At 37.7% G+C, this 23,584-nt stretch overlaps 1 protein-coding gene across 2 annotated transcripts in view; it reads left to right on the forward strand.

Annotated features, from left to right (window-relative positions):
• The window catches only part of ZNF131 (zinc finger protein 131), a 296,575-nt gene that overhangs the window by 49,403 nt on the left and 223,588 nt on the right, over positions 1–23,584 (forward strand). For both annotated transcript variants that reach the window (XM_053701252.1, XM_053701253.1), the window contains exon 3: positions 22,505–22,606. In XM_053701252.1, coding sequence (XP_053557227.1) covers positions 22,505–22,606 — 102 coding nt within the window. The remainder of the gene's footprint in view (positions 1–22,504; positions 22,607–23,584) is intronic.

Raw genomic sequence — 23,584 nt, forward strand, 5'->3', positions numbered from 1 at the left:
AATTACCTTTTATTTTTTCAAGGTTTTCTTGACACATGAAGAACAAAACTGCATAGGAGCTGCAATTTGTGCATCTAAACATAATAAGCATGAATTCCTGAGAGCTGGCTCTTGCTCCATATCAGACATGTTGTGAAACAGTAAATAAACTTGTGCAGATAAGTTTTACAAATTTTAATATTCAATTAAAATAAGCCAAGGAAAAAATACACTTTAAATTTTATCCCAAATTAGGATCAATCCCAACTAAAATTATGTGAGAACAGTTAAGGAAAAATATTTAAAGGGACAGTCTAGTCAAAATTAAACTTTTATGATTCAGATAGGGTATGCAATTTTAAACAACTTTCCAATTTACTTTTATCATCAAATTTGCTTTGTTCCCTTGGTTGGTATTCTTGAAAAAAAGGTAGGCTCAAACTGATTTCTAAACTGTTGAAAACCGCCTCTTAGCTCAGAGCATTTTGAAAGTTTTTCACAGTTAGACAATGTTAGTTCATGTGTGTCATATAGATAACATTGTGCTCACTCCCATGGAGTTATTTAGGAGTCTGCACTGATTGACTAAACAGCATGTCTGTCAAAAGCACTAAGTCGCTGTAAGGTCAAAGGGCTTTCAGGAGGAGATGTGTGGGTCTTCACTGTCATGCTAGTACAAGAAGCAGTACTGTAAACGTGTTCACTTTGTGCACATTATTTATGCTTATCCTCTAATATAGGCAACTGCTGGGCACAGTGAGTGATTTTACAAAATACATTAAAAAACAAGTTTCTAAAGAGCAATTCTTACAGTGTTTCTTGTGTGTGCATAAATATGTGTGTGTGTGTGTGTGATTGTTAATTTATATATATATATGTGTGTGTATATTTATATATCTATGTATTTATATGTGTATGTCACTTGGATGACAATCCTTAAAGTGATGGTAAAGTATGCCCATTTCAAACTTGCGTTCCTATGCAGAATAAAAAAATAAGTTGACTTTCATTCATGAAAACATCCAAACCGCTCGTTATATTTAATTATTAAGTCTGAAACAGCTGAATTTGAAGATTTTTTCCTCCTCCTGTACCACGGCAGCCATTTATTTATTCATATCACGTGTTTTTACAAACCAATGACAGCCCAGGCCAGTCGGCGACACTGCTATCATCAAACACGCCCAAAGTTAGTTATGCGCATGCGCTAGACATTGGTACGATGACTGACAGTAAAATAACATGTATTTGTGCGCATGCACAAGTTTTATTTATTTCATTTAGAAACATATTGAGGAGATCGTAGCTGGCAATATTGTATAAGGCAAGTTATAAAATGAGATTTTTTTTTATAATGGCGTGTCTCATTTCTATCTTATGTATTCAATCTGTTGCTTATTATATAAAATAAAATATTGTATATACTATTTATCGATTATATATATATATTATAGTATTTCATCAATTATAAATATAGCCTTACTTCAAATGAATAATTTCAAACTTATATTTCGAACCATAGCCACGCAATTAGTATATTAACCTTTTAAATTAATTTGAGATTTCAAATTGATCTTCTTATGTCTCTATGGTTATTTATAGAATCGATCTTATGTCCGTAATAAATTATTTAGACTATGAATTTTGATGTTATCCGTACTCGCAGATAGAAGTTAGCGATCGATTTGAAACATAGCAGGCGATTGCTTGTAATGTCTATGAAATAAAAAATCTCATCTGTTATAAGCAACAAAAAATAGAAGCTCCGTTTAAATCTTGTCTTCCAAAGCGCTGCGCTAACAATAACTATAATGTATACAATACATTAAATACAATGTATTGCATACAGAATAAAACGCATGCGCATAGTGAAAGTTGAAGAATTACATTCCAATACAATGACGTCACAAGGGGTGGTTCAGCTATCTGTCCGGCTATAGAAAATAACAGGAAGTAATGACGGGGGTGGAGCAAGGAGCGATAACGCTCTGTAAGTAAAATATATTTTTTTATAGAAAGGAATAAGGTAAATAAGGAAAAAACATAGCGATTTAGGTTAGACATAATTTTAAAATCTGGTGCATGAATGGAAGTCCCCGTTTTTAATCGTTTTTTTAAAAAACGGGCACTTTCACATGAAAATTGACATTCACTTTAAATACATTTATGTTAAATTATGCAATTAATTTATGCTTTACATAGCAGAAAATTATATTAGAAAATATTACCACCTGGTTACTTCATAATACCACCTGGCTACTTCATAATGCTACCCGGCTGGCAACATTTTCTTTGGAGAACACTGAAAATGTTATATTTTTGCATGAAAAAAGGTTATGCAAAAGTATTTAAATTTAAAACTTACATACAGCAATTCGTTGTTTGTGCAGAATTCACCCCATATTGATTTGTCACTGGCTGACAAGGGCAACTCCCAAAGATCTGAACGGTTTCTCAAAAATAAAAATACAGTATTTTATTAGTAACCTCTAAAAGAAAGAATTAAAAAATATTATAATATCTCTTTATTAATTGGTGAAGTATGTATTGCCCAGTTAAATGATATTGGTGTGTTTCATTAACATTTTACACATAAGTGTGAAATGATTTCTAAGCAAGATGCCTTTTAAGGACCATTAAATACAGAATAATTGTAAAGTCTACAACTGTACAACAAAAGACATTCAATAGCACTTACTCTGAATTTTCAGTAGAGTTTTTCTTCTACTGAGAAATTTCAAAGATTGCTTAATTGTTCTGCCCACTGTATCATGTGACAACTATCAGCCAATTACGGTCTTATATGTATACACCTTGAACCTGATGCCTAAGCACTGTGATTATACATAAATGTTCTCCTCAATCACGCGTGAAAAACAGATCTTTAAGAAAACACGCTGCTTTTTGCTTCAGTATTATTCTTTTTGAAGTGCTGTTTGTCTCAGTCGTAATTCTCATTGTCCAGACTTGAATTGAATAAAGGTATTTTGTATTTTACCAGCTTTCAAACACCACTAGATTTATATAACTATTAAATATTTGTTACTGTCTTTTGTAAATTCCACAGTTACTACTCACTGTATAAATCTGATGTTACAGATCATTATCATGGGGAAGATGAAAACTCAGAAACAAATGAATTATACTTGTATTCTCGTTACTCTAGGGGCGATCATTGTTATGTGCGATATACTTACCTACACTACTGCAGGTCTGCTTCAGGTCGCTTGCACTGATAACGCTGTTTTGTTACACGGCAGCTGCCGTAGGTGTGTGTGACATTGCCTACTGCACTACAGGGAACAATTCGCATGCCAGTCCATACCTTGGTAGGCCACCGTGAAAGGACTCATATAATGAGTCCCACGGCTGGTTTTGAGAAGAATCGTTTTTACATTAGACATTGTACCATGCCATGCCATTTTTCTGAATTGCATTTATCTTTTAAACACATTATTTTTTTATATTTATTTAATGTTTCATATCCCTTTAACATTAAAGTGATTGTAAATTCTAGCGTTTGTGAAATGCTAGGATTTAAAGGGACAGTCAACCATAGAATTGTTATTGTTTTAAAAGATAGATAATCCCTTTATTACTCATTCCCCAGTTTTGCAAAACAACACAGTTATATTAATGTACTTTTTACCTTTGTGATTACCTTGTATCTACCTTCTACCTTCTTCCAGCCCCCTGATCACATGATTGTGACTGTTTATTATCTATTGTCTTAAATTTAGCATTGCATTGTGCTAGATCTTAAATAACTTTCTGTGCCTGAACACAGTGTTATCTATATAGCCCACGTGTACTTTCTGTCTCTTTGTGTTGAAAAGAGATTTAAAAAGCATGTGATAAGAGGCAGCCCTCAAAGGCTTAGAAATTAGCATGTGAGCCTACCTATGTTTAGTTTAAACTAAGAATACCAAGAGAAAAAAGCAAATTTGATGATAAAAGTAAATTGGAAAGTCAATTAAAATTAAAAGTCCTATCTGAATAATGAAAGTTTAATTTATACTTGACTGTCCCTTTAACAGTGGAACAAATAAAGGGGACTTAAATAATTCATGCTGAAAGTTCCTTTATTGGTTTGAAGCGTTGGCAGCACTGAGCTCCTCAGGCAGCCAATGGCAGAATGCTTTTCTCTTGTAAGGTGTATCCAGTCCACGGATCATCCATTACTTGTGGGATATTCTCATTCCCAACAGGAAGTTGCAAGAGGACACCCACAGCAGAGCTGTCTATATAGCTCCTCCCCTAACTGCCATATCCAGTCATTCTCTTGCAACTCTCAACAAGCATGGAGGTAGTAAGAGAAAAGTGGTGAAATGTAGCTGTTATTTTACTTCAGACCAATTTTAGATCTAAAGATCTTAAACAAATTCCTCAGAGTTCCATCATTCAAGATGGAGACTATTCGTACCATCCTACCTATGATCCAGGAGGGTCAATACATGACTACAGTGGATTTAAAGGATGCTTATCTTCACATTCCGATACACAAAGATCATCGGTTTCTCAGGTTTGCCTTCCTAGACAGGCATTACCAGTTTGTAGCTCTTCCCTTTGGGTTAGCTACAGCCCCAAGAATTTTTACGAAGGTTCTGGGGTCGCTTCTGGCGGCCCTAAGGCCGCGGGGCATAGCAGTGGCCCCTTATTTAGACGACATCCTGATTCAGGCGTTAAACTTCCAAATTGCCAAGTCTCATACGGACATAGTGTTGGCATTTCTGAGGTCGCATGGGTGGAAGGTGAACGAGGAAAAGATTTCTCTATCCCCCCTCACAAGAGTTTCCTTCCTAGGGACTCTGATAGATTCTGTAGAAATGAAAATTTACCTGACGGAGTCCAGGTTATCAAAACTTCTAAATTCCTGCCGTGTGCTTTATTCCATTCCTCGCCCTTCGGTGGCTCAGTGTATGGAAGTAATCGGCTTAATGGTAGCGGCAATGGACATAGTGCCGTTTGCACGCCTACATCTCAGACCGCTGCAACTATGCATGCTCAGTCAGTGGAATGGGGATTACACAGATTTGTCCCCTCTACTAAATCTGGATCAAGAGATCAGGGATTCTCTTCTCTGGTGGCTATCTCGGGTCCATCTGTCCAAAGGTATGACCTTTCGCAGGCCAGATTGGACAATTGTAACAACAGATGCCAGCCTTCTAGGTTGGGGTGCAGTTTGGAACTCCCTGAAGGCTCAGGGATCGTGGACTCAGGAGGAGTCACTCCTTCCAATAAACATTCTGGAACTAAGAGCGATATTCAATGCTCTTCAGACTTGGCCTCAGCTAGCGACAATGAGGTTCATCAAATTTCAGTCGGACAACATCACAACTGTGGCTTACATCAATCATCAAGGGGGAACAAGGAGTTCCCTAGCGATGTTAGAAGTCTCAAAGATAATTCGCTGGGCAGAGATTCACTCTTGCCACCTATCAGCTATCCATATCCCAGGTGTAGAGAACTGGGAGGCGGATTTTCTAAGTCGACAGACTTTTCATCCGGGGGAGTGGGAACTCCATCCGGAGGTGTTTGCTCAATTGGTTTATCGTTGGGGCAAACCAGAACTGGATCTCATGGCGTCTCGCCAGAACGCCAAGCTTCCTTGTTACGGATCCAGGTCCAGGGACCCAAAGGCAACGCTGATAGATGCTCTAACAGCGCCTTGGTCCTTCAACCTGGCTTATGTGTTTCCACCGTTTCCTCTGCTCCCTTGTCTGATTGCCAAAATCAAGCAGGAGAGAGCATCGGTGATCTTGATAGGGCCTGCGTGACCACGCAGGACTTGGTATGCAGATCTGGTGGACATGTCATCCTTTCCACCATGGACTCTGCCGCTGAGACAGGACCTTCTACTTCAAGGTCCTTTCAACCATCCAAATCTAATTTCTCTGAGTCTGACTGCCTGGAGATTGAACGCTTGATTTTATCAAAGCGTGGTTTCTCCGAGTCAGTCATTGATACCTTAATTCAGGCACGAAGGCCTGTCACCAGGAAAATCTATCATAAGATATGGCGTAAATATCTTTATTGGTGTGAATCCAAGGGCTACTCATGGTGTTAAGGTCAGGATTCCCAGGATATTATCTTTTCTCCAAGAAGGATTGGAGAAAGGATTGTCAGCTAGTTCCTTAAAGGGACAGATTTCTGCGCTATCTATTCTTTTGCACAAGCGTCTGGCGGAGGTCCCAGACGTTCAGGCATTTTGTCAGGCTTTAGTTAGAATCAAGCCTGTTTTTAAACCTGTTGCTCCACCTTGGAGCTTAAATTTGGTTCTTAAAGTTCTTTTTTTGGCAGCTATTTCCTCGGCTCGTAGAGTTTCCGAGCTATCTGCCTTACAATGTGATTCTCCTTATCTGATCTTCCATGCAGATAAGGTAGTTCTGCGTACCAAACCTGGGTTTTTACCTAAGGTGGTATCTAATAAGAATATCAATCAAGAGATTGTTGTTCCGTCTTTGTGTCCTAATCCTTCTTCAAAGAAGGAACGTCTATTACACAATCTGGACGTGGTTCGTGCTTTAAGGTTTTACTTACAAGCTACTAAAGATTTTCGTCAAACATCTGCTTTGTTTGTTGTCTACTCTGAACAGAGGAGAGGTCAAAGGGCTTCGGCAACCTCTCCTTCTTTTTGGCTAAGAAGCATAATCCGCTTAGCCTATGAGACTGCTGGCCAGCAGCCTCCAGAAAGGATTACAGCTCATTCTACTAGAGCTGTGGCTTCCACATGGGCCTTTAAAAATGAGGCTTCTGTTGAACAGATTTGCAAGGCGGCGACTTGGTCTTCGTTTCATAGTTTTTCAAAATTCTACAAATTTGATACTTTTGCTTCTTCGGAGGCTATTTTTGGGAGAAAGGTTTTACAGGCAGTGGTACCTTCCGTTTAAGTACCTGCCTTGTCCCTCCCTTCATCCGTGTACTTTAGCTTTGGTATTGGTATCCCACAAGTAATGGATGATCTGTGGACTGGATACACCTTACAAGAGAAAACATAATTTATGCTTACCTGATAAATTTATTTCTCTTGTGGTGTATCCAGTCCACGGCCCGCCCTGTCATTTTAAGGCAGGTATTTTTTAATTTTAAACTACAGTCACCACTGCACCCTTTGGTTTCTCCTTTCTCTGCTTGTTTTCGGTCGAATGACTGGATATGGCAGTTAGGGGAGGAGCTATATAGACAGCTCTGCTGTGGGTGTCCTCTTGCAACTTCCTGTTGGGAATGAGAATATCCCACAAGTAATGGATGATCCGTGGACTGGATACACCACAAGAGAAATAAATGTATCAGGTAAGCATAAATTATGTTTTTTGCTGTGAGGTGACATTTCCACCTCTTAGCCAATAGCCGTGCAGGCCCGCTGGTGCCAAGCTGGGTAGCCCACATGGCTATTGGCTAAGAGGTGGAAACGTCACCTCACTGCAAAAAAGTGTTATACAGTGGGCTGCCTGAGGCGCTCAGCTCGGCGAACGCTTCAGACAAATAAAGGAACTTTCAGCATGAATTATTTTACACTTCATGAATGAAAGTCCTTTTTTTTTGTTCTACTGGTAAATCCTAGCGTTTCACAAACACTAGGATTTACAATCACTTTATTGTTAAAGGGATATGAAAGATTAAAAAAAAATCTATGGGAGTATAGGGAGTAAAGTAGCGCTGTTATTGCTAGAATGTAGTTAAAAAATGTACAAATACAGAAATATATATATAAAGATTTTAAAAAATCACTGTTCCATATGATTGTATAATAATTATAAAGCAGGGCTCAGTGTATATACTCCATCAGCATGACGATAGTAATGAGAACCAGTTTAATATTGATATAAATCCAATACTCACTCCAATTAGAGCAAATGGAGGTGAATCTAAGCAGTCCTGCAGCTCCTCTTGTAAAGGGTTATTCCAAAATGCCCACAACAAGAAAATGTATACAAAAAAAGGAGAGAAGAAGCGCGGACAAGATTCAAATGCAGAGTACCAATTTTAATGTTGACACACACACATATATATCAAACTCACAAGATAGATGATAAAATAAGCATATAGACTGCAAATGTTGTTGTTAACACCACAATAGGGAGACGATCCAATACAAGCATCTGCTGGCCGTTATATCCGTGGTCCGTGTAGAGAGTTACTCCCAGCAAGATAGTCCATGGATAGTATCTGGTAAAGTTCTTTACCGCTTGGGGAGATTCCGCTCTGAAAGTTAAAATGAACATGCCCTCAGCCAAAACCAATAGGAGCCTCTATGGAACAAGGGTCTATGGTTGCCTCACAGGGACAAAAGTGCTGTGCAAAGACTTCTACGTGTTTCGTCCCGATCGACGGGACTTTGTCAAGAATACACAGGGTTTCCTTTGGGTTCCTTATAAAGGAATTCATGAATTACACCCCATAAATATATAAATGTTATTGGCGGTCAGTTAATTTATATAGATATAATGGAACACAACGCAAACATAGATTATCAATAAATATTGCCTTCAATAGTAAATCAAATTTAAAAATATATGCTTACCTGATAAATTTATTTATTTCTTGACACGGTGAGTCCACGGATCATCTAATTACTATTGGGAATATCACTCCTGCCCAGCAGGAGGCGGCAAAGAGCACCACAGCAAAGCTGTTAAATATCACCTCCCTTCCCTCCAACCCCAGTCATTCTCTTTGCCTACGTTAGAGCAAGGAAGTGGTAAAGTTAGGAGAAAGGTTCTTCAAGCAGTGGTGCCTTCCATTTAGGTTCCCTGTCTTGTCCCTCCCTTATCATCTGTGTACTCTAGCTTGGGTATTGATTCCCAATAGTAATTAGATGATCCGTGGACTCACCGTGTCATTAGAAAGAAAACAAAATTTATGCTTACCTGATAAATTTATTTGTTTGCTTGAAGAACCTTTCTCCTAACTTTACCACTTCCTTGCTCTAACGTAGGCAAAGAGAATGACTGGGGTTGGAGGGAAGGGAGGGGATATTTAACAGCTTTGCTGTGGTGCTCTTTGCAGCCTCCTGCTGGGCAGGAGTGATATTCCCAATAGTAATTAGATGATCTGTGGACTCACCGTGTCATTAGAAAGAAATAAACATATATATACACACAATTCATTAGTTACATAGAATTCATATAACATTAAAACATTATGATCAATTAAAATCTTGTTAAAGGACCAGTAAACACAGTAGATTTGCATAATCAACAAATGCAAGATAAGAAGACAATACAACAGCATTTACTCTGAATTTCAAATGAGTAGTAGATTATTTTCTAACACATTTCAAAGTTATGTATATTTCCACTCCCCCTGTACCATGTGATAGCAATCGGCCAATCACAAATGCATATACGTATAGTCTGAGTTCTTGCACATGCTCAGTAGGAGCTGGTGACTCAAAAAAGTGTATAATATAAAAGACTGTGCACATTTTTTTTAATGGAAGTAAATTGGAAAGTTGTATAAAATTACATGCTCTATCTGAATCATGAAAATTTAATAAAACCTGAGTGTCCCTTTAAAATTCCTAAATACATATTTCAATATGCCTTTCGTTATATATTATATGACAATACATGAAATAAAGTGCATATAACAAAGGATCATTAAAACTGACTAAATTCGATCATATTACCTAAAACACTCTAAAAATAAAAATAATAGTGAATTAATTTATTAAATCATGGGTTACTTCAAATTATTATAAACGATAAAACTAACACCTAAGAAACTTTACAGGAAGGCTTGGATGTCTAATTCAATATTTATCCCTTTAGGCTCAAGGCAATCCAAAGTCTTAATCCAATATGTTTCCCTTTATCTGAGCCTAAGGAGTCTATTAGTATCCCATTTATTGGGGGCAACCCACTCTACAATTTTAATTTTAAGATCTACGGGATTTTGGTTATGACACAATTTAAAGTGATAGGAAACACTATCACCTAGATTACAAGTTCTGCGTTAGCCTTAAAAAGCAGCGTTAAGGGGTCCTAACGCTGCTTTTTAACGCCCGCTGGTATTACGAGTCAGGCAGGAATGGGTCTACCGCTCACTTTTTTCCGCAACTCGAGGCTACCGCAAATCCCCTTACGTCAATTGCGTATCCTATCTTTTCTATGGGATTTGCCTAACGCTGGTATGACGAGTCTTGGAAGAAGTGAGCGGTATAGCCTCTACCGCCAAGACTCCAACCTCAAAAAAAAGTCTTTATGGGCTAACGCCGGAACATAAAGCTCTTAACTACAGTGCTACAAAGTACACTAACACCCATAAACTACCTATGAACCCCTAAACCAAGGCCCCCCCACATCGCAAACCCTATAATAATTTTTTTTAACCCCTAATCTTCCGACCAGACATCGCCGCCACCTACATTATCCCTATGAACCTCTAATCTGCTGCCCCTAACATCGGTGACACCCATATTATATTTATTAACCCCTAATCTGCCCCCCCCCAACATCGCCGCCACCTACCTACATTTATTAACCCCTAATATGCCGACCGGACATCGCCGCCACTATAATAAATGTATTAACCCCTAAACCGCCGCACTCCCGCCTTGCAAACACTATAATAAATTGTATTAACCCCTAATCTGCCCCCCCAACGTCGCCGCCACCACCTACCTACAGTTATTAACCCCTAATCTGCCGCACCCAACGTCGCCGCTACTATAATAAAGTTATTAACCCCTAAACCTAAGTCTAACCCTAACACCCCCCCTAACTTAAAGGGACACTGTACCCAAAAAAATTCTTTCGTGATTTAGATTGAGCATGAAATTTTAAACAACTTTCTAATTTTCTCCTACTATCAAATTTTCTTCATTCTCTTGGTATCTTTATTTGAAATGCAAGAATGTAAGTTTAGATGCCGGCCCATTTTTGGTGAACAACCTGGGTTGTCCTTGCTGATTGGTGGATAAATTCATCCACCAATAAAAAAGTGCTGTCCAGAGTACTAAAACCATAAAAAAGATTAGATGCCTTCTTTTTCAAATAATGATAGCAAGAGAACGAAGAAAAATTGATAATAGGAGTAAATTAGAAAGTTGCTTAAAATGACATGCTCTTTCTGAATTACAAAAGAAAAAATTTGGGTTCAGTGTCCCTTTAAATATAATTTAAATAAAACTAAATAAATTTACTATAATTAAATAAATTATTCATATTTAAAACTAAATACCTATAAAATAAACCTTAATATAGCTACAATATAACTAATAGTTACATTGTAGCTATTTTAGGATTAATATTTATTTTACAGGCAACTTTGTATTTATTTTAACTAGGTACAATAGCTATTAAATAGTTCATAACTATTTAATAGCTACCTAGTTAAAATAATTACACAATTACCTGTAATATAAATCCTAACCTAAGTTACAAATACACCTAACACTACACTATCAATAAATTAATTAAATAAATTACCTACAATTATCTAAGCAAAAATACAATTAAATAAACTAAACTATAATACAAAAAAACACTAAATTACAAAAAATAAAAAAATATTACAAGAATTTTAATCTAATTACACCTAATCTAAGCCCCCTAATAAAATAAAAAAGCCCCCCAAAATAATAAAATTCCCTACCCTAAACTAAATTACAAAGTAATCTGCTCTTTTACCAGCCTTTTAAAGGGCTTTTTGCGGGGCATTGCCCCAAAGTAATCAGCTCTTTTACCTGTAAAAAAAAAAATACAATCCCCCCCAAATTACAACCCACCACCCACACACCCCTACTCTAAAACCCACCCGATCCCCCCCTTAAAAAAAGCTAACACTACCCCCCTGAAGATCACCCTACCTTGAGCCGTCTTCAGCCAGCCGGCAACCGATGGGACAGAAGAGGACATCCGGACCGGCAGAAGTCTTCATCCTATCCGGGCAGAAGAGGACATCCGGACCGGCAGATATCTTCATCCAGGCGGCATCTTCTATCTTCATCCTTCCGGAGCGGAGCCATCTTCTATCCAGTCGACGCGGAGCCATCCTCTTCTTCTGACGGACTAACGACGAATTAAGGTTCCTTTAAATGACGTCATCCAAGATGGCGTCCCTCCAATTCCGATTGGCTGATAGGATTCTATCAGCCAATCGGAATTAAGGTAGGAAAAATCTGATTGGTTGATTTAATCAGCCAATCGGATTGAAGTTCAATCCGATTGGCTGATTGGATCAGCCAATAGAATGAAAGGTCAATTATATTGGCTGATTAAATCAACCAATCAGATTTTTAAAATTCTTGTAATATTTTTTTATTTTTTGTAATTTAGTGTTTTTGTTTTGTTTTTGTATTATAGTTTAGTTTATTTAATTGTATTTTTGTTTAGATAATTATAGGTAATTTATTTAATTAATTTATTGATAGTGTAGTGTTAGGTGTATTTGTAACAGGTTAGGATTTATTTTACAGGTAATTTTGTAATTATTTTAACTAGGTAGCTATTAAATAGTTATTAACTACTTAATGGCTATTGTACCTAGTTAAAATAAATACAAAGTTGCCTGTAAAATAAATATTAATCCTAAAATAGCTACCATGTAACTATTAGTTATATTGTAGCTATATTAGGGTTTAATTTATAGGTAAGTATTTAGTTTTAAATAGAATTCATTTATTTAATGATAGTAATTTTAGTTAGTTTGTTTTATTTAAATTATATTTAACTTAAGGGGGTGTTAGGGTTAGACTTAGGTTTAGGGGTTAATAACTTTATTATAGTAGCGGCGACGTTGGGGGCGGGAGATTAGGGGTTAATAATTGTAGGTAGGTGGCGGCGATGTTAGGGAGGGCAGATTAGGGGTTAATACAATTTATTATAGTGTTTGCGAGGCGGGAGTGTGGCGGTTTAGGGGTTAATACATTTATTATAGTGGCGGCGATGTCCGGTCGGCAGATTAGGGGTTAATAAGTGTAGGTAGGTGGCGGCGACGTTGGGGGGGACGGCACAGATTAGGGGTTAATAAATATAATAAAGGTGTTGGCAATGTTAGGGGCAGCAGATTAGGGGTTCATAGGGATAATGTAGGTTGCGGCGATGTCCGGATCGGCAGATTAGGGGTTAATAGTATAATGCAGGTGTCAGCGATAGCGGGGGCGGCAGATTAGGGGTTAATAAGTGTAAGATTAGGGGTGTTTAGACTCGGGTTTCATGTTAGGATAGGAAACAATGGGGCTGCGTTAGGAGCTGAACGCTGCTTTTTTGCAGGTGTTAGGTTTTTTTCCAGCCAGCTCAGCCCCATCGTTTCCTATGGGGAAATCTTGCACGAGCAAGTTTTTCCAGCTTACCGCTACCGTAAGCAAAGCTGGTATTGAGGGTTGAAGTGGAGCTAAATTTGGCTCAATGCTCACTATTCTGAGGCTAACGCAGCCATTCAGAGAACTCGTAATACCAGCGTTGTCTTAAGGGTGCGCTGGAAAAAAAGGCTTGTTAGCACCGCAGGTCTTTACCGACAAAACTCGTAATCTAGGCGTTAGATTTTCAAATCCTGATTCAATATTCCTGATGTGTTCTTGATTTTCCTTTTCATTCTACCAACGTAAATTTTGCCACATTTACAGTTCAGTTGGTAAACCACATATGTAGTGTGGCAAGTGCCCCTACTTTTACACTTGAAGGATCTACTCCCATCAAAATTGGAAAAAAATATGTGGTTATTGTCTATACAAGGACACATAATGCAGTCTTTCTGTTTACAAGGGTATAAACCCGCAGAAGCACCACACCAATCAGTTAGTGATCCTGCTTGTGCTGGTTATCTACCTTTTAGTTGGAGCAATATCATTTTTAATATCTTTATTCTTCCTAAAGATTACCTCTGGTCTATCACACAAAATATTGTCTAATACAGGATCTAGTTTAAGCACCTTCTAATGTTTATTGAGAATGTTTTTAATTTTATGATGGTTGATTATTATATCTGGTTATAAACTTTAAATTGTTGTATTTTTGTTCTTTCCTTACAGAGGTTTTATTTGACTGATTTTTTATAAGCTGTGACCTATCCATGTCTGCCACTTTATTTCTAGCCCCATCTAGCATGTTAGGATTATATCTCTTTTCTATAATTTTTTTAGTTAAGATATCAGCTTCTTTGTTAAAATCCTCTGTGTTCGTACAGTTACGTCTAATTCTCTGATATTGACCTACTGGGATATTTCTTTTCAATTGTTTTAAATGGCTGCTTTTTGCATTCAGCAGACTATTCCTGTCTGTGGGTTTATGAAAGTTTCTTACACATACCTTATTCGTATTTATGTCGTGATACAGGGTCAAATCTAGAAAAGTAATTGATTCTGATGAACTCTCATAAGTAAATTTCAAATTATACACATTATTATTCATATATGAAATACATTTATCTATTTCATCCCTGGAACCTTGCCACACTAGTAAGATATCATCAATAAATCTATAATATTTGATGATGTTATGTGTGTAGGGATTATTATTCCAGATCATAGTATCTTCAAATTTAGACATATAAAGATTGGCATACGATGGAGCAAAAGTGGTCCCCATCGCCGTGCCTTGTACTTGTTTATAATAAATTCCTTCAAATAATAAATAATTATGACTCAAAATAAATAGCATCTAAAATAAATTGAGTCTGCTCTACCTTGTTCATAAGGTATACTGGTGTAAATGGCAGCAGCATCGCAAGTAATCCAAATAAAGTCAGGATTTCAAGTAAGGCCCTCCATTTTATTTATGACATCTATTGTGTCTCTGAGATAGGCTCTAGTGGATATAACTAATGGTTGCAAATAAGAGTCAATGTATTTTGATAGATTATCACACAAAGAACCTATCCCAGAGACAATAGGCCTACCCCGTGGATTAAAAGGATCCTTATGGACCTTAGGTAAGTGATAAAAACTTGCTATTTGTGGAGCGACTTCATATAAAAACTTACATTCATCCATATTAACAATATTTCTTTCATGTAATTAGCAAGAGTCCATGAGCTAGTGACGTATGGGATATACATTCCTACCAGGAGGGGCAAAGTTTCCCAAACCTTAAAATGCCTACAAATACACCCCTCACCACACCCACAAATCAGTTTTACAAACTTTGCCTCCTATGGAGGTGGTGAAGTAAGTTTGTGCTAGATTCTACGTTGATATGCGCTTCGCAGCAGGCTGGAGCCCGGTTTTCCTCTCAGCGTGCAGTGAATGTCAGAGGGATGTGAGGAGAGTATTGCCTATTTGAATTCAATGATCTCCTTCTACGGGATCTATTTCATAGGTTCTCTGTTATCGGTCGTAGAGATTTATCTCTTACCTCCCTTTTCAGATCGACGATATACACTTATATAACATTACCTCTACTGATTCTCGTTTCAGTACTGGTTTGGCTGTCTACTATATGTAGATGAGTGTCTTAGGGTAAGTAAGTCTTATTTTATTATGACACTCTAAGCTATGGTTGGGCACTTTCTATGTAAAGTTCTAAATATATGTCTTTAAACTTATATTTGCCATGATTCAGGATAATCAGTATTCCTTTAAAATCCAGACTGTCAGTTTCATTATTTGGGATAATGCATTTTAATTTAATTTATTTTTCTTTACCTTGAAAATTTTCCATTGATCATTTTTCCCTGTGTGCTGTTAGGCTTGCGGGGGCAGAAAATGTTTCTTTTTATTGCGTCATTCTTGGCGCAGACTTTTTTGGCGCAAAAATTTCGTCATTTCCGGCGCCGTAGTTGACGCCGGAAGTTGTTTTCTGTTAAACGTCATTTTTGACGCATGTGTATTCAGACATTTTTTTGCGCCAAAAAATGTGGGCGTCGGTTCTGGCGTCAGAGGTTGTGGCGTCATACTTGGCGCCAAAAATATGGGCGTTGTATTTAGCGCCAATAATATGGGTGTCATATTTGGCGCCAAAAAATGTGGGCGTATTTTTTGTTCCACTTTTTTTCCTCACATTATTTAAACCTCACTTTTTTATTGCTTCTGGTTTCTAGAAGCTTATTATTTTGCATTCTTTTCCCATTCCTGAAACTGTCATTTAAGGAATTTGATAATTTTGCTTTAACCCCTTAGTGACCAGAGCACTTTTCCATTTTCTGTCCGTTTGGGACCAAGGCTATTTTTACATTTTTGCGGTGTTTGTGTTTAGCTGTAATTTTCCTCTTGCTCATTTACTGTACCCACACATATTATATACCGTTTTTCTCGCCATTAAATGGACTTTCCAAAGATACCATTATTTTCATCATATCTTATAATTTATTATAAAAAAAATTATAAAATATGAGAAAAAAGTGGAAAAAACACACTTTTTCTAACTTTGACCCCCAAAATCTGTTACACATCTACAACCACCAAAAAACACCCATGCTAAATATTTTCTAAATTTTGTCCTGAGTTTAGAAATACCCAATATTTACATGTTCTTTGCTTTTTTTACAAGTTATAGGGCCATAAATACAAGTAGCACTTTGCTATTTCCAAACCATTTTATTCAAGATTAGCGCTAGTTACATTGGGACACTGATATCTTTCAGGAATCCCTGAATATCCCTTGACATGTATATATTTTTTTTTTAGAAGACATCCCAAAGTATTGATCTAGGCCAATTTTGGTATATTTCATGCCACCATTTCACCGCCAAATGCGATCAAATACAAAAAATCGTTCACTTTTTCACAAACTTTTTGTTTCTCACTGAAATTATTTACAAACAGCTTGTGCAATTATGGCATAAATGGTTGTAAAATTTTCTCTGGGATCCCCTTTGTTCAAAAATAGCAGACATATATGGCTTTGGCATTGCTTTTTGGTAATTAGAAGGCCGCTAAATGCCGCTGCGCACCACACGTGTATTATGCCCAGCAGTGCAGGGGTTAATTAGGGAGCTTGTAGGGAGCTTGTAGGGTTAATTTTAGCTTTAGTCTAGTGTAGCAGACAACCCAAAGTATTGATCTAGGCCCATTTTGGTATATTACATGCCACCATTTCACCGCCAAATGCGATCAAATAAAAAAAAAGTTCCCTTTTTCACAAACTTTTTGTTTCTCACTGAAATTATTTACAAACAGCTTGTGCAATTATGGCATAAATGGTTGTAAATTTTTCTCTGTGATCCCCTTTGTTCAGAAATAGCAGGCACATATGGCTTTGGCGTTGCTTTTTGGTACTTAGGCCGCTAAATGCGCATCACACGTATTATGGCTAGCAGTGAAGGGGTTAATTAGGTAGCTTGTAGGGAGCTTGCAGGGTTAATTTTAGCTTTAGTGTAGAGCTTAGCCTCCCACCTGAAACATCAGACCCCCTGATCCCTCCCAAACAGCTCTCTTCCCTCCCCCACCCCACAATTGTCCCCGCCATCTTAAGTACTGGCAGAAACTCTGCCAGTACTAAAATAAAAGCTATATTTGGGCTTTTTTTTTTAAAAGAAAAGGCATATTTACATATGCTGCTCTGTAGGACCCCCCTTTAGCCCCCAACCTGACTGATCCCCCACCAAACAGCTCTCTAACTCTCCCCCTCTGTCTTAATGGCCGCCATCTTGGGTACTGGCAGCTGTCTGCCAGTACCCAGTTTAGAATAAAATTGCTTATATTTTTTCATTTTTCCCCCTTTTCTGTTGTGTAGCTCCCTGCCCCACCAAAGACCAATCCCCCACCCCCTCCTAGATACATTCGATTTATATATTTTTTAAATTCAAATACCCCTTTCTCAAACTTTTCAAACTTTGATTTTCTGTAGTGTAGCGTTCCCACCCGCTCCCGCCCCGTGCACGCGCCCGCCCGCCACCCCCCCCCGCGCGCCCGTGCGCGCCCCCATCGGCCCTGCCCCCGATCCCGCCCCCCTCTACATTACCCGGATCGGAACAGCCAATAGAATGCGAGCTCAATCTGATTGGCTGATCGGATCAGCCAATCGGATTGAACTTGATTCTGATTGGCTGATTCCATCAGCCAATCAGAATATTCCTACCTTAATTCCGATTGGCTGATAGAATCCTATCAGCCAATCGGAATTCGAGGGACGCCATCTTGGATGACGTCATTTAAAGGGACCGTCATTCGTCGTTCAGTCGTCGGCCAGGATGGATGTTCCGCGGTGGAGGTCTTCAGGATGCTGCCGCTTCGCTCCGGATGGATGCCGCTTGGATGAAGACTTCAATCGGATGGAAGACCTCTTCTGGCCCGCTTGGATGAAGACTTCAGCCGGATCATGGACCTCTTCAGCCCCCCGCTTGGGCTTGGATCAGGACATCGGAGGAGCTCTTCTGGACCGATCAGTGAACCTGGTATGGTGAAGACAAGGTAGGATGATCTTCAGGGGCTTAGTGTTAGGTTTATTTAAAGGGGGTTTGGGTTAGATTAGGGGTATGTGGGTGGTGGGGGGGGGGGTATTGTATGTTTTTTTTACAGGCAAAAGAGCTGAATTTCTTGGGGCATGCCCCGCAAAGGGCCCTGTTCAGGGCTGGTAAGGTAAAAGAGCTTTGAACTTTAGTAATTTAGAATAGGGTAGGGCATTTTTTTATTTTGGGCGGCTTTGTTATTTTATTAGGGGGCTTAGAGTAGGTGTAATTAGTTTAAAATTGTTGTAATATTTTTCTTATGTTTGTAAATATTTTTTTATTTTTTGTAACTTAGTTCTTTTTTATTTTTTGTACTTTAGCTAGTTTGTTTAATTGTATTAATTTGTAGCAATTGTATTTAATTAATTTATTGATAGTGTAGTGTTAGGTTAATTGTAGGTAATTGTAGGTAGTTTATTTAATTAATTTATTGATAGTCTAGTGTTAGGTTTATTTGTAACTTAGGTTAGGATTTCTTTTACAGGTAAATTTGTAATTATTTTAACTATTTTAGCTATTAAATAGTTCTTAACTATTTAATAGCTATTGTACCTGGTTAAAATAAATACAAAGTTACCTGTAAAATAAATATAAATCCTAAAATAGCTCTAATATAATTATAATTTATATTGTAGCTATATTAGGATTTATTTTACAGGTAAGTATTTAGCTTTAAATAGGAATAATTTATTTAATAAGAGTTAATTAATTTCGTTAGATTTAAATTATATTTAATTTAGGGGGGTGTTAGTGTTAGGGTTAGACTTAGCTTTAGGGGTTAATACATTTATTAGAATAGCGGCAAGATTCGGTCGGCAGATTAGGGGTTAATAATTGAAGTTAGGTGTCGGCGATGTTAGGGAGGGCAGATTAGGGGTTAATACTATTTATGATAGGGTTAGTGAGGCGGGTTAGGGGTTAATAACTTTATTATAGTAGCGCTCAGGTCCGGTCGGCAGATTAGGGGTAATAAGTGTAGGCAGGTGGAGGCAACGTTGTGGGGGGCAGATTAGGGGTTAATAAATATAATATAGGGGTCGGCGGTGTTAGGGGCAGCAGATTAGGGGTACATAGGGATAATGTAAGTAGCGGCGGTTTACGGAGCGGCAGATTAGGGGTTAATAATAATATGCAGGGGATAGTGGGGGCGGCATATTAGGGGTTAATAAGTGTAAGGTTAGGGGTGTTTAGACTCGGGGTACATGTTAGAGTGTTAAGTGCAGACGTAGGAAGGGTTACCGCATAGCAAACAATGGGGCTGCGTTAGGAGCTGAACGCGGCTTTTTTTGCAGGTGTTTGTTTTTTTTTCAGCTCAAACAGCCCCATTGTTTGCTATGGTGGAATCGTGCACGAGCACGTTTTTGAGGCTGGCCGCGTCCGTAAGCAACTCTGGTATCGAGAGTTGAAGCTGCGTTAAAAATGCTCTACGCTCCTTTTTTGGAGCCTAACGCAGCCTTTATGTGGACTCTCGATACCAGAGTTATTTTTATGGTGCGGCCAGAAAAAAGCCGGCGTTAGTTTTTCGGGTCGTTACCGACAAAACTCCAAATCTAGGCCATAGAATTTTATTATTTTTTCAGGTTGGTTTGGATAAGGTTTTGTCTTCAGTTCTTTGATAGGACAAATCTCTACTCTTTCTGTTCTTTTTTCACAGAAAGATTGCTAATCATCCTGATATTCATTGTTTTGTGCAGGCTTTGGTCCGTATCAAGCCTGTCATTAATTCAATCTCTCCTCTTTGGAGTCTCAATTTGGTGCTGAGGGCTTTACAGGCTCCTCCGTTGGAAACTATGCATTCTCTGAACATTAAATTACTTTCTTGGAAAAGTATTGTTCCTTTTGGTTATTTCTTCTGCTAGAAGAGTTTTTGAGTTATCTACTCTTTTTTGTGAATATCCTTTTCTGATTTTTCATCAGGATAAGGCAGTGTTACTTGATATTCATCATTTTGTTCAGGTTTTGATTCGTATCAAACCTGTCGTTAAGCCAATTTCTCCTCCTTGGAGTCTTAATTTGGTTCTGAAGGCTTTTCAGGCTCTTCTATTTCAGCATATGCTTGCTCTGGACATTAATTACTTTCATCTCTTCAGCTAGAACAGTTTTTGAATTATCTGTTCTTTCTTGTGAATCTCTTTTTTTTCTGATTTTTTTCATCAGGATAAGGTGGTTTTTACTGTCCTCATTTCAATTCTTACCTAAAGTTGTAAATTCTAACAAACATTAGGGAGGAATTATTGTTTTCCTAAGACTTCTTTGGTGAGATTCTTACTTTCTTTGGATATGGTAAGAGTTTTTGAAATTCTATGTTGAAGCTATTCAGATTTCAGATAGACTTCTAGTCTATTTTTTATCTTTTCTGGTTTTAGGAAGGTCAAAAGGCTTCTGCCATTTATTTGGCATCATGCTTATTTGGAGTCGGGTGGATTCCCGCCTCGGAGGATTACGGCTCATTCTACTAGGTAAGTTTCTACTTCCTGGGCTTTTTAAGAATGAAGCTTCTGTTGATCAGATTTGCAAAGCAATGACTTGGTCTTCTTTGCATACTTTTACTATGTTCTACTATTTTGATGTTTTCTCTTCTTTAGAAGCAGTTTTGGTAGAATGGTACTTCAGGCAGCTGTTTCAGTTTGATTCTTCTGCTTATAATTTCAGTTTTTTTCATTATAAAAATTGAAACTTTTTTGATTTGGGTAGTGGATTAATTTTTCAGCGGAATTGGCTGTCTTTATTTTATCCCTCCCTCTCTAGTGACTCTTGTGTGGAAAGATCCACATCTTGGGTAATCATTATCCCATACGTCACTAGCTCATGGACTCTTGCTAATTACATGAAAGAAAACATAATTTATGTAAGAACTTACCTGATAAATTCATTTCTTTCATATTAGCAAGAGTCCATGAGGCCCACCCTTTTTTGTGGTGGTTATGATTTTTTTGTATAAAGCACAATTATTCCAATTCCTTATTTTTTTGATGCTTTCGCTCCTTTCTTATCACCCCACTTCTTGGCTATTCGTTAAACTGAATTGTGGGTGTGGTGAAGGGTGTATTTATAGGCATTTTAAGGTTTGGGAAACTTTGCCCCTCCTGGTAGGAATGTATATCCCATACGTCACTAGCTCATGGACTCTTGCTAATATGAAAGAAATGAATTTATCAGGTAAGTTCTTACATAAATTATGTTTTAAGGCTTTAGCTTCAGATAGAAATACAAAGAGTTCCTTTCTATACTTATCAGTAGGATTAAATGTTAGAGGAAAATATGTATCAACATCATTGAAAAGATAAGTCTGTTTCGTCTTTTTGGATTTCTTTGATTTAATGATTTGTGCTGTTTATTGTCTTTCATGAACACCCCCCCCCCCTTGTTGTTTGTAATGATGGGATTCTTTCATGTAACCTCCCCCTGCTGTCTCTTTGAGGGAACCTCTAAAAATTTTGATTATCACTCCTATTATGTTTTATTAATTAATATTATATTTATGGGGGCGTAATTCATGAATTCCTTTATAAGGAACACAACGGAAACCCTGTGTATTCTTGACAAAGCGTATTCGGGACAAAAAGCGTAGAAATCTTTGAACAACACTTTTGTCCCTGTGAGGCAACCATAGACCCTTGTTTCATAGAGGCTCCTATTTTGGCCGAGGGCATGTTCATTTCAACTTTCAGAGTGGAATCTCCCCGAGCGGTAAAGAACTTTACCAGATACTATCCACGGACTATCTTGCTGGGAGTAACTCTCTACACGGACCACGGATATAACGGCCAGCGGATGCTTGTATTTTACCGTCTCCCTATTGTGGTGTTTATGACAGCATTTGCAGTCTATATGCTTATTTTATCATCTATCTTGTGAGTTTGATATATATATATGTGTGTGTGTGTCAACATTGAATTTGGTACTCTGCATTTGAATCTTGTCCGCGCTTCTCTCCTTTTTTGTAAAAGATAAGTGCAATTCTGAAAAATCACTAAATACTTAAAATTAGCATTTCTGCATGGTTTTGGTACAATGTCTAATGTGAAAGTGATCTTTTTCAAAACCAGCCGTGGGACTCATTATACGAGTCCTTTCACGGTGGTCTACTTTAAGAGATCTTGCATAGGCTTGTGGGGTTTATTGCATCGTAAAATGATGCTTTCATATTTTAACAGCTTTAACATTCCTAGTATATCTGTTTTTTCTATTTCAGGTCACCAGTTTAAAGCTCACAAAGCCGTCCTCGCAGCATGCAGTAATTTCTTCCACAAATTTTTTCAGGATTTCACTCAGGAACCATTGGTGGAAATAGAAGGTATTTTCTTTATTGTGTTTGACTTAGAAGATGAAATTGAATTATTCAGATATCATCACTGCTGTGCACACTAATGCAGTTACATACGTTACATCTGGTGCATAGGAAAACATTTATTTCCTTTGAAAGAGGGGAGGGTCAAGATTAAAATGTCATCATTCAGGTAGAGCATGTTATTTAAAAATACTTTCGTTTACTTCCATTATCAAAATGTACACAGTATTTTTATATTCACACTTTCTGAGGCACCAGCTCCTATGTGAAAGAATTTACAGTATATATTTATATGCGTTTTGTGATTGGCTGATGGCTGTCGCATTATACAGGTGGCAGAAATTGGAACTAACTGAAATTTGTCAGAAAAAAAATGGACTACTCATTTGAAATTTAGACTAAGGGTTTAATTCCAATCTTTCTGATATCAGCTCCCTATCACTTGGTTTTAGCCGATATGGGAAACGTTGTTTTTTTAATGAGAATCCAAAATGTATTTGGCCTTTAAAAGCTTGCAGCCCGAATGATTTTTCACTAGAAAAGTTACCAAAAACTTGATTTCAGTTGTTAAGTACTTTTTTATCGGGATCGAAACTGACATTACATTTCTTTTGAATTAACCCCTTTGTACAGTGTGTAAGGGAAATCATCTGTACAAAGGGACCGTCATTAAAGGGACAGTATACTTGATTTTTTTTTATTGTTTAAAAAGATAGAGAACACCTTTACTACCAATTCCCCATATTTGCATAACCAACATTTTTATAATATTCTTTTTTTACCTTTAAACCTCTAAATATCTGCCTGTTTCTAGGCCTCTCTAGGCCACCTCTTATCTCAATGCATTTTATCAGCTTTTCACAGCCAGACAGTGCTAGTTCATGTGTGCCATATAGGTAATCCTGTGGAGTTATTTATGAAGCAGCACTAATTGGCTAAAATGCAAGTTTGTAAATAGCACTGAGGGGGCAGTCTACAAAGGCT

This window comes from Bombina bombina, chromosome 2, assembly GCF_027579735.1.
Source record: "Bombina bombina isolate aBomBom1 chromosome 2, aBomBom1.pri, whole genome shotgun sequence".
NCBI classification, from domain to species: domain Eukaryota; kingdom Metazoa; phylum Chordata; class Amphibia; order Anura; family Bombinatoridae; genus Bombina; species Bombina bombina.